Consider the following 12,651-nt stretch of genomic DNA (forward strand, 5'->3'; position numbering starts at 1 on the left):
TCATTGATATTTCAATATTCTTTGTTAGTTAGAAGGCGACGAGTAGAAACGTTAGCACGGTCGGCGAAATGCGTAGCCGTATTTCGTCTGCCGCTACGTTGTGAGTTCAAATTCCGTCGAGGTCGGGTTTGCCTTTCATCCTTTCGGAGTCGATTAAATAAGTACCAGTTAAGCACTGGGGTCGATATAATCAGCTTAAACCATTTGTATTTCCTTGTATGTTCTCTCTGTGTTTAGCCCTTTGTGGGTAGTAAAGAAATAGGTATTACGTCTGTCTTTATGTTCTTAGTTCAAATTCCCCCTAGGTCGAATTTGCATTTCGTCATTTCGGGGTCGATAAATTAAGTACCAGTTGTCTTATGGGGTCGATCTAATCGACTCGTTCTCTCTCTGAAAATTTCGGGCCTTGTGTCTAAAGTAAAAAGGAATAGTCTTTTTCAGTTATCCATGAGCTAGATCAAAGATTAGCTAACATATGAGATATTTAATTTCTCAAACATTCTAAGTGCATTATAGGCTTTCGTATAATCCAATCTTTACTATGCCAGGTTTTTAAAAATGACATTGCACTTGTGAAGTTGATTCAATTTTTTATGAAATTGCTCATAATTAGATTTTCCCACGAATATATAAACATTCTTTTCATGATGCAACATTCATATGCTAAATTTCATATCTTATAGAAACCTATAGCATCACTTCAATTCTGTAACCTTTTCTAAAATGCAACATGTGCTACAATGCGGGTAATTGAGTGTTTGAACAAGAAGTGTTTTACAGTTAGTAATAAATTGCCGACGAAAACATGATAAAAAAAAAATTAAACCTATATTGCTTCTTTAGACAATGCAACCCAATTTTATTTTTACTAATCGTCATATCGACATCTTTTAATAATCGATATTCTTTACATTTAATAAGATGCTGAATTATATTTCCTTCGCTCTTTCTTCCGAAGCGTGTATCTATGCTTGGCGTGTTTTACATCATACTTATACTTTCCATACTATTTATTAATCACAAATCTTACGCAAGCATTTTGGAGTTTTAAGAGTCACGTCTATCTTTGTGATATAATTTTTTCATAAGAGTGTGTAACAAATTTTTGTTTTGTTTGTTTTTGTTTTTGGTCAGTATTTTTTGCTATTTGCTTCTATCTAAAAATCAAAGTTAATGACTACTATTCCCTTCGAACATTGCTTTTGTGATCTGAACCTCAATATTTTTAAACTGACTTACTTTCCATTACATTCCAGACAAATTCAGCACCGAGTTGCTGAAACAGAAATATTGTTATAGTAAATATTCTGCGCAATACCTCAGATGTGCTTGTCAGTTGTTTGATCTTAGCTACTTGAGTATGTCGATTAGTGGCAGACAACATGTCCATCGCTGACCCTGGACAGGAGTTGAGGTAGGGAGGATCATAGCCATGTTTTGAGAGGGATTCTTAGGGCTTTGAATATATGTAACAAAAGAAAAGTTTGAAGGAAATATTAGCCATTTTTCATTCTTTTTACGGATAAATAAATAGGAAATAACAGGTGCTGCCCAAGGCAAAAAGTCGTATTACACAGTGTAATCAATTCAGTTACTCAGCTTGTAAGCAGTAAAATTTATTTGGCTGCAAATACACGGTAACTCCATTCATTTTAGAAGTAATTTCTACCAGAAAAGAATTACTCGATCAATCGATGAAAGTATGAGATTCAGTAGCTACAGCCGTATTAATTTTGCTTTCAATTTATGTATATTATAAAGAACACTTTTAAAGCAATCAGTTTAAAATGAAGTTGTTTATATGCCACAGTGAAAACAAATAGAGTAGGAAGTAGCCACACGCATACGCGCACACAGCACACATATATATGCATATACTATATGTGTGTAAATGTGTATACTTCATGCGCGTTTCTCAGCAAGCGTGCTTGCGTGCGAAGAGAGGGGAGGAGAGAGACTGAGAGAAAGAGGGGAAGAACACACACACACACATATATATACATATATAAATATAAATATATACGAGAGTTGGCTGAAACGTTCATAGTCAGACCATGATACTCAGATGGATTGCGACCAAATGAGGTTTATTTTTCAGTATAGTCCACCTTGTTGTCTACATACATTTTCCATCAGTTTTGCAGTGTCTGGATCCCATTGATGAAGGGACTCTTATCCTGTTAATAAGTCATGAACCGCAAATATGATATCATCAGTTTCTGCGATACTGTTTGCTAGCCAAGTATTTTTTCAACGTTGTAGAACCGATGATAGTCAGATAGGGCCAAATCAGGCGAAAAAGTTAGCATATCAACCAAGTCAGACACTTCCACGCACAACAGCCTTTACAATGAAGGACTTGTGTACTTGACAATTGTCTTGATGGAACAAGATGACCTTCGTTAGACTTCCTGGGTGTTTAGTCTTTTTAACCTTTCGTAACTGCCTCAGCAAATTTGCATAGTATTCTCCATTAATGGTGAGGTCCTTTTGAGGATAGTCAATAAACACAATGCTGTTCATATCCCTCAAAACTGAGGCCATCATCTTCCTTTCAGGTGAAACGTCCTTGGCCTTCTTTGGAGTAGATGAGGTGAGGAGGGGTGTTTCCACTACAGGGCTCATTGTCTCACGCTCAATGAATAAGGAAACCAGCTGGATCCGCCTGACACAAAGAATAGAAACATAAATCATGTCAAGTTTATTGCGGGGCGGAATATTCTCAACTTTCTCATGGAATACGCTAATACAATTGACGATTTGATTTATAGTCATTAGAATATTATCCATCAGCATGTGGTGAACACGATCAATGTTTTTCTCGTTGGTGGTAAATGCAGGACGTCTAGACTTTGGTTCATTTTCAAGACTCACCCTTCCCCTCCTAAATTCTTCACTCCACATTTACACTGTTGATAACGCTAGAGTGTCATTCTCTAATGTAGTGACGTTGTCAGAATGAATGTCGTTGGGGGCGAAACACCCTTTTCTGCAGGCACTTAATAGCACCACAATGCCAAATTTTCTTCACTTTCAAGAGAAGTCGCTAGTAGGCACCTTTACGTCTTCTCCGAACAGTCAGCTGTACTTGGGAATAAACAATGCAGTTATTAATAAGAACGGCTGAAATTGATGCATACGAAATTTCACATTACTTACATCACTCCTCCATACTCAGTCTATGAATATCACAGCCGAACCGCATGTATGTATGTATGGAAGTATGTATGTATGGATATATGTATGTATGTATGTATGTATGTATGTATGTATGTATGTATGTATGTATGTATGTATGTATGTATGTATGTATGTCATTGTTTAGTTTTATTTCAAGATTTCTTGCCAATAGAGAAAGAACCGGTTTCTACTTTAGGTCCAAGGCTCCTTCATCGTAGTTTCAGAATCAACATATGTGCCGATTTGTATGTTTTCTTTTACGTATGTATCCTCATGTATTTTATTGCATATGTAGACATGCTCATATATATTTAAATGATAAAATTCTGGAAAGTTGTACTGGTTTTTGCAGTTCCAGTGATGGCTTGGATGTGTAGCCTTCGAAGTAGCTTTCTACTTTCTGGTTTTGAGAAGCCTAATTTCTCTGTGTATGTATGTATGTATGTATGTATGTTGTATGTATGTATGTATGTATGTATGTATGTATGTATGTATGTATGTATGTATGTGTATGTATGTATGTATGTCATTGTTTAGTTTTATTTCAAGATTTCTTGCCAATAGAGAAAGAACCGGTTTCTACTTTAGGTCCAAGGCTCCTTCATCGTAGTTTCAGAATCAACATATGTGCCGATTTGTATGTTTTCTTTTACGTATGTATCCTCATGTATTTTGTTGCATATGTAGACATGCTCATATATATTTAAATGATAAAATTCTGGAAAGTTGTACTGGTTTTTGCAGTTCCAGTGATGGCTTGGATGTGTAGCCTTCGAAGTAGCTTTCTACTTTCTGGTTTTGAGAAGCCTAATTTCTCTGTGTATGTATGTATGTATGTATGTATGTATGTATGTATGTATGTATGTTGTATGTATGTATGTATGTATGTATGTCATTGTTTAGTTTTATTTCAAGATTTCTTGCCAATAGAGAAAGAACCGGTTTCTACTTTAGGTCCAAGGCTCCTTCATCGTAGTTTCAGAATCAACATATGTGCCGATTTGTATGTTTTCTTTTACGTATGTATCCTCATGTATTTTATTGCATATGTAGACATGCTCATATATATTTAAATGATAAAATTCTGGAAAGTTGTACTGGTTTTTGCAGTTCCAGTGATGGCTTGGATGTGTAGCCTTCGAAGTAGCTTTCTACTTTCTGGTTTTGAGAAGCCTAATTTCTCTGTGTATGTATGTATGTATGTATGTATGTATGTATGTATGTATGTATGTATGTATGTATGTATGTAGGTAGGTAGGTAGGTATGTATGTATGTATGTCATTGTTCAGTTTTATTTCAAGATTTCTTGCCAATAGAGAAAGATTTGGTTTCTAACCTAGATCCAAGTCTCCTTCATTGGAATGTCAATAACAGCAACAAGGTATTTTGCTATGTATGTATGTATGTATGTACACTCTTTTACTTGTTTCAGTCATTTGACTGTGGCCATGCTGGAGCAACGCCTAAAGTCCTGGGGTCGATTTGCTCGACCCCAGGACTTATTCTTTGTAAGCCTAGTACTTATTCTATCGGTATCTTTAGCCGAACTGCTAAGTTACGGGGACGTAAGCACACCAGCATCGGTTGTCAAGCGATGTTGGGGGGGGGGGACAAACACAGACACACAAACATACACACATATATATTTGTATACACACATATATATATATATGTATACGTTTGCGGGTTTGTGTTTGTGTATATGTATGTACACACACACACACACACACACAAATTTATATATATATATATATATATATATATATATATATATATATATATATATAATATATATATATATATATATATATATATAAGTTCGTATGCACACAAAAGATATATACATAGAGAGAGAGAGATTTATATACAAGTACCCGCATACAGTATACTACAAGGTGTATTCCTGAATTTAAAATTGTAACTTATATATATGCATGTATATATGTATGTAAGTATGTATGTATATATGTGTATATATATGTGTGTGGGTGTATGTATACATAATATATGTACGTATAAGTACCGTAAATCCTCGAGTATAATCCGCATCTTTTCCCAAAATTTAAAGGTCAAAATCCCTAGTGCGTACTATATGCCAGGTTAAAAACGAAAATTATTTTCTAAGCAATGTCCGAGTCTCTATTTGCTGTTCGGAAATGTTTATTCAGACGCAGTTTGTGATGTCGGGCGCGAAAATACGTTAAGCTAAGCCTGAAAGCAATGAAGTCATAGAAGGATCGTTATTACGTTCATTTCTTTATTTTCTGCTAACAAAATGCACAAAAAAGCTACACGTTTGCATTATGTTATATATATAATAATATTAAAGGACGTTACCGTATACATTTTTTCTATCCAAGGACGTTATATAGACCTCCTTGACTCAAGTTAGCGAAGGTGTGCGTATTATACACAAGGTTTAGGTTTTTCACAGATACAGCCCCGTAAAAAATCCCCTGCGTGTTATACTCAAGGGCGGACTATACTCGAAGATTTACGGTATATCTCTATGTGTATGTATGTGTCTGTGTATGAATGTACCTATATGCATAACGATGTTGTATACATGCATGTTCTTCCAACTTCCTTCTTTTCACAATGCTTACTGTAAGTTTACTGTAAACATTGCAAATGACTCCAGTACCGCACTGGAGTACAGAACCTGGAAAAAAATTATTGCAAACTGAATTGCTTAGCTACAAAGGAAAAGTCTACCTTTTGTATCGAATATTGACTTGTTTTAAAGTAATAAAGTCTATATCTTACCAACAGTACAACAATGATCGGGACGTAAATAATGAAGATAAACGGAAGCGTAGTGTATTTTTCCCAGCATTTTTCTTTATAATAATAATGCATTATTACTGACCATGAAGCTGTTATCACCACAGGAATGCCTGCCAAAAGTCCAAATAACAATACAAATAAATAACCAAAGAAGTAATTAAATGAGCAATCATTTATCATAATATTTTCTTTCAAATTTTAAGAGCTTCGTCGACAGAAAAACATAAAAAATATATATATCACAGCTTCGTAATGTTGCATTTACTACAATTCTGGAAATCTATAGTTTCCCATTAGATTATATAACTAAGTCCGTATATCAAAGGTTTTATAGGAAATTATAAATATATTTTATTTAAATTATACAGTATAAACTGTTCAAATTTTAATGCAGGAGATATTTGTTTATCATTTTCGAGTGTATTGACGTCTAAACTTAATGAATATTCTTCATCCTAAAAACTTTCATGTACACATCGGCGCTTTAATCAGTTTATTTTTCATTGTCTGCTTGTGCTATAAACTTAGTGTGAATTATATTCATTATGCCAGCTGACATAAATCAGTCGCATAAATTTCAGTGAAAAAGAATTGTGGGAATAATATACCGATGAAAAGATAAATAAAAATTTTTAAAATAGCTTCGTAATCGAACATAAATAATTGCATTTCTATGGAATATTGAAATAGTTCAATGGTGTTTGAACTTGACGGAAACAATACAGTATTCTTTTATTTGTTTCAGTCAATATACTGCGACATTGGGTCATTTTAAGGCAAAAAATGAGCTGGCAAAAATACTTAACGGTATCTCGTCCGTTGGTACGTTCTGAGTTCAAATTTCGCTTAGGTCGACTTTACTTTTCACACTTTCGGGTTCAATAAAATAAGTACCAAGTAAACACTGGGGTCGATATAATAGAATCATCCCCTTCTCCAAAATTGCTGCCCTTGTGACAAAATTTGAAACCATTATACTGGGTCATTTCACGGCCAGCTGCCACAAGCGAACGAATGCAGCGTAATTTTACTGTTTGTTTTAGGTGCTTCGGGAATCGGAAATGGACACATGCCCTTTCATCCAGCAGAACTTTCAGGATGTTAGAGGCTGAGGTTGAACGGGCTCTATCAGCATCTGGATGGTATCCATTTTAGTACGTTGGAATGTAGCAAATATGGCTTGCAGAGTGGCACAAACGCGCCGGCTAATCCAGGATTTGAGGCGAGGACTTTATAATTATGAGCCAAATATAATAATTTGTAGGCTAAACACCATTAACCTAGGAAGTAACTTTGACAAAAGGTAGACCTCTCGCTAACCTAACAATACAATACAAAATAATAAAAGTATTTCTTGTTTGATAGTAGTAAGTGGCTGGCATCATTTGGAAAAAAAAAGAAACATAACAACAAGCAACGAAGGAATACTTATGCTGTTGCTAGACAAAATAGAAACAGCCAACCTATCTGTCAAATCAGTCTATTGTGTAATAAATGGAGAGACGTATTGCACAATATAGTTTTAAATAGTCGGAGGTGTTACTTACGTATGAAATGTCTTTCATACGTAAGACCAGGATTTACTGAATTAGCGAAGATATGAAACCCACAGAATACTTCCTAATATGCAACTCTCGGCGCTCATATAACCTTCTAGAAATAGGGGCCCAGTCTCTCCTCAATTGCACGTTAATGTGTTGTCAAGTGAAAGCACACACTGATTAATGTTGTGGCTCTAAAGCATTACTCCTGGATCTGATCATTTACCAACACTTTAGTATATTAGAAAAGTCTTCCATCGGGTCAGAATATTTTGGTAGACAATAAGCGAATACAGTTTTCTTGTTGATTTAGGTAAGTTTTAACGCTTAATCATATTGATAGATGTCATGACATAGAAGGTAGGCTTTTTTGGCAGATACGTAGAAAGTAGGAAACCAAAATACAAAGATGCCGAGATAGATCGATAAATAGATAGCTAGGTAGATGAATTTGTGAATATGCGATAGTGCAGCTAAGTTGATAGGGGCAAGTTCAGATGAATAAGTATATAGGTATGTTGATTTATAGTGGATTCAGTGAAATTTAACTCAAATACAATGCTGAGTTTTATTTTCTGTATTTTTATATCGATTAACTGTAGAAATACATTTACATTCATAGGTACTTGGCGTCATCTTGGTTGAAACGAAGTTCGAAGCTAATTAAGCAAACCTAAGCTGAAAGATGTTTTAGACACAACCATTCCAGTTTTTTATTCATATATGATGCGTGTAGAACTAAATAATCGAATATGTGCTGTGAACACTAACTATGATATCTCACATTTATTTAAGACGGTGTATTAAGATTTTAGTGGCATGTGTCTGCTATTAGTAGCTACAATTACAAGCAAAGTGAGACGTCCTTATTGATTTCTCATAGAAAATAGCGCTTACACTTGTATACTTTTATTATGCAAGGCGAATTTTATTATAAGCATTCCGTTTTCATCCACGTTGTAGAGCAGTAGGTAAATGACCTCATCAAAATGTCTTTAACTTTCCGTTGTTAGAAAAATGATTGATCGTTCTGGTCAGTTTCTAATTGTACTAAACCTGCTTCAATTAAACAATGTACTTTGTGTGTGTGTGTCCATAGACAAAATTAGTAGATTATGAAAGTAATATATGCTATACACGGAGAACGGCGAGCTCGTAGAATCGATAGCACGCCGGGTGAAATGCTTAGCGGTGTTTCGTCTGCCGTTACGTTCTGAGTTCAAGCTCCGCCGAGGTCAACTTTGCTTTCATCTTTTCGGGATCGATTAAATTAAGTACCAGTCACGGACTGGGGTCGATGTAATCGACCGAACCCCTTTGTCTGAACTTGTTTGTCCCCTCTATGATGTTTAACCCCCTATGGGCAATAAAAGAAATAGATATATGCTATACACGCTGAAGCAGTAAAACATGAATGCATGCGATGATAATATAATTCATTAGTTTATACATTTGTGCACGTGTATGTGTGTGTGTGTGTATGTGTGTGTGTGTGTGTGCGTGTGTCTGTATGCGCGTGTCTGTGTGTGTGTATTTGTAAGTGTATCTCCGAAGCTTGTAAGCGCTATTGTCTTTTGATTGCGCGTGCACGCATCTATGCGTCTTGATAAGCATGTATCAAAGCAGAATCGATCGCTCCTTTGCGGCAAATGATATATAATTGCTATTTTTATTATTGAAATTGTTGCTTGTGGTGTTGGTAGTGGTAAGACCTATTTTACAGGGCTGAATGTATTTCAAATCTACAACCTTCAGGACTTCACAAGTACAGTTTTATTATTATCTAAAATACACTCCACAACACAAATGTAATACATGTTGGATATCTAAGGGGTTCATGATAGTACGGCGTTGATACAGAAATGCTTGAGTCATTCAGAGCTGTTATATCCACGAATATGATCCGGTTGAGGTTGATACATATGCTGACAAAAAGGAAACAAATCTAGGATCTAAAATAACATTTATTCCTAACATTTATTTATCTTCAATGAAATCACAACAGATTTGAAAATCTGTACTAATGTACAATTGCTTCAATTAGTTATGCTTCTAATCATCAAATTTCTACAATCTCTATTGCAGTACACGAGGTATACGGTATTCATTTTTTTTTCGGCTAAGACCCAAGAAGTATGGTTTTTAAATAATATTCCATTATTATTCATAATGATTTTAAAATAATGTAGCATTATTATTCTCTCCAACGATGATGTTCTACGTGCATAATCCATATAACTAGATATAACATTCTGGACCAAATATCAGAGTATCGAGAACAGTAACTCATAAGAACGTAGATGGAACGGACGCTACATGAATATTTTGGCTATATGACTACCTAACCAGTACATAAATCAATAGCAACAACATCAATACATGCTACAGGATTAGGGTATACAGCGTTACCCTCTGATATAGACAGCAGAATATTTTGATTAACTGAGAAAATAAGAATATTATGAATACTTACCCCACCCAATGAAATAAAATAATTTAAAGGGTGCTGTTGTATTAAAAACTGAAACTACAATCCGATTATGTAGAAATAGACCTTCGACGAACATCCAAAATATATTTGCCAGTGCGCTGTACTGCAGAATAATCGTCATCGATTTGCACAACCAGTCCTACAAAAATGTAAAGCATTATACTTATATGTTTATATGTATCTATATGCAAAAATGTGCGTATATTTAAATATATATATATGTATATGCAATTATGTATTTATGTGTTTATATATGTACATACTATACATATTACCATACAGGAGAGTGGAAAATTATACCTTTTAAGAACTTACGTATGAAAGTATAATTCTCTTCAGATTCTAACCGGAGATGTGTTTCTGCTTAATTAAGTCAGAATGCATTCACACCACTGATCGCTCATAATGAAGGCATTATAATACAATATAAGATAAATGGATATTACCGTCATTACTATTATTATTGTGGCTATTTTTATTACTAGTATGTCTATTATTTTGTTGTTATTTTTTCTATTTATGTAGGTGTCCAGTTTTCTAGTATTTATTGAGGAGATGATAGTATCCAGGTTATGTGTTAATCTACAGCCTATTCTTATTATTGTGCTGTTAATTATATCGCAGTATTTGTTTTCCTTTTAAAAAATGTTTGTTAATCTAAATATTGTTTTTACTATGTTATTCTTAATTTGCATAGCAAATGGGGTGATTAACCAGACAATGTCGCTTCCAATATCAGGGTGATTGGGGTTATTGGACTTTTGTCTATTTTTACTTGTTAATCATCCCAGTTAGATTAATAAACAAACATTTTATAAAATGTAAAACAAATATTGGGATATGATTAACAACAAAACAATAAGGATATGATATAGTTTGACACGTAACCTGGATACTATCATTTCCTCAATAAATAACAGAAAACAGGACACCTACTTAAATAGAAAAAATAACAACAATATTATACACATTAGAAATAACAATAGCTACAGTAATAATAGTAGTAATAGGGGCGATGTTAATAATAATAATAATAATAATAATAATAATAATAATAATAATAATAATAATAATAATAATAGTAATAGTAATAATAATAATAATAATAATAATAATAATAATAATAATAATAATAATAATAATAATAAATTAAGACATGACAGAGTTGGCCAATATCTACACTGGCTAATAAGTCGGCATTACAATATCAAAACTGCCGACAAGTGGTATAATCACCACCCTGAGGCTGTAACTGAAGGAGAAAACGTAACCATTCTGTGGGACTTTCCAGTACATACAGACCGAACCATCAAGGCCAATAAACCAGATATTGTTGTGAAAGACCAAAACAATAAAGTTTGCTTATTGATCGACATGAGCATCCCCTGTGATCATAATATCTCAGCGAAAGAGTTTGACAAGCTCAGAAAATATAAAGACCTACTCATTGAAATTGAGAAAATGTGGCATCTCAAGGCGGTTACAGTGCCAGTGATCGTACGAGCACTAGGAATGATCAAGAAGGGAACCGAAAATTATATGAGAATGATCCCTGGCTTACCATCCCTGCAAGAAGTGCAAAAGATTGTCTTAACTGGTACATCACACGTATTGAGAAGAGCATTGTCGATGTGAGAACTGTTGCTGCTCATGTATTTTAATTTAACTTAAAAAAAAAAATAATAAAAAAATGAACGAACTATTGAGTTTGGTTTAATGGCCTACCAATGTATACTATGAGTTTCTTTGCCCTAGGAGTCGGGAAGACACTCGGCAAGAAATGGAAGCAAATTTGAAAGAAGAAAAAAAAAAGTAATAATAATAATAATAATAATAATAATAAAATAATAATAATAATAATAAAATAATAATAATAATAATAATAATAATAATAATAATAAAATAATAATAATAAAATAATAATAATAATAATAATAATAATAATAATAATAAACAAAAGTTGTCTGCCAAAGCTGGACGCATAGCGAGGTATGAAAAGCGTGTTAGATTCTTCAAGGACAACAACATGTTCAAAAATAACCCCAAGAATTTTTACAGGAAGATAGGAAAAACAGCGTTTACTGTAAGGTCTGTACCATCAAAAGAAGAAGTGCAGGGATTTTGGAATAAAATTTGGGCAGAAGAAAAAACACACAACGAAAAAGCCCCCTGGATTGACAGAATATCTACAGAACTGGACTCCTTAGAAGAGCAAAAGTGGGAGGGTGTCAAGGCAGAAGATATAAGATCTGCTCTTAGGTGGTCAAGCAAATGGAAGTCTCCAGGAAAGTATAAAATTCCTAACTTCTGGCTGAATGCCTTCCCAGAGAGCAATGAACTGCTAACAGAACTGTACAATGATGTTTTGCAAAACCCTAGTAGGATGCCTCCTTGGCTAGTTAATGAGTTAACATTCCTTCTTCCAAAAAGTGAAGAAACAAATGAACCAAAAAACTATAGACCCATTACCTGCTTAACAACTATGTATAAAACGTTAACATCTGTCCTGACGGAATATACTTATAGTTTTTTAACAGAGAGCAGCATATTCCCTAATGAACAGAAAGGATGTAAACGTGGATCCTACGGCTGTAAAGATCAACTACTCATCAATAAGATGATCTTAGAAGATTGTCACAAACGACACAAAA

The 12,651-nt window shown here is 34.1% G+C and overlaps 1 protein-coding gene across 3 annotated transcripts in view; it reads right to left on the reverse strand.

Moving 5' to 3' along the window:
• LOC115218117 (corticotropin-releasing factor receptor 2-like) overlaps positions 1-12,651 on the reverse strand; it is a 430,528-nt gene that overhangs the window by 78,704 nt on the left and 339,173 nt on the right. For all 3 annotated transcript variants that reach the window (XM_036503119.1, XM_036503118.1, XM_036503122.1), the window contains 2 exons: positions 9,983-10,139; positions 5,948-6,078 (listed from right to left, as the gene is read on the reverse strand). In XM_036503119.1, coding sequence (XP_036359012.1) covers positions 5,948-6,078; positions 9,983-10,139 — 288 coding nt within the window. The remainder of the gene's footprint in view (positions 1-5,947; positions 6,079-9,982; positions 10,140-12,651) is intronic.

This window comes from Octopus sinensis, linkage group LG1 (genome assembly GCF_006345805.1).
Source record: "Octopus sinensis linkage group LG1, ASM634580v1, whole genome shotgun sequence".
NCBI lineage: Eukaryota > Metazoa > Mollusca > Cephalopoda > Octopoda > Octopodidae > Octopus > Octopus sinensis.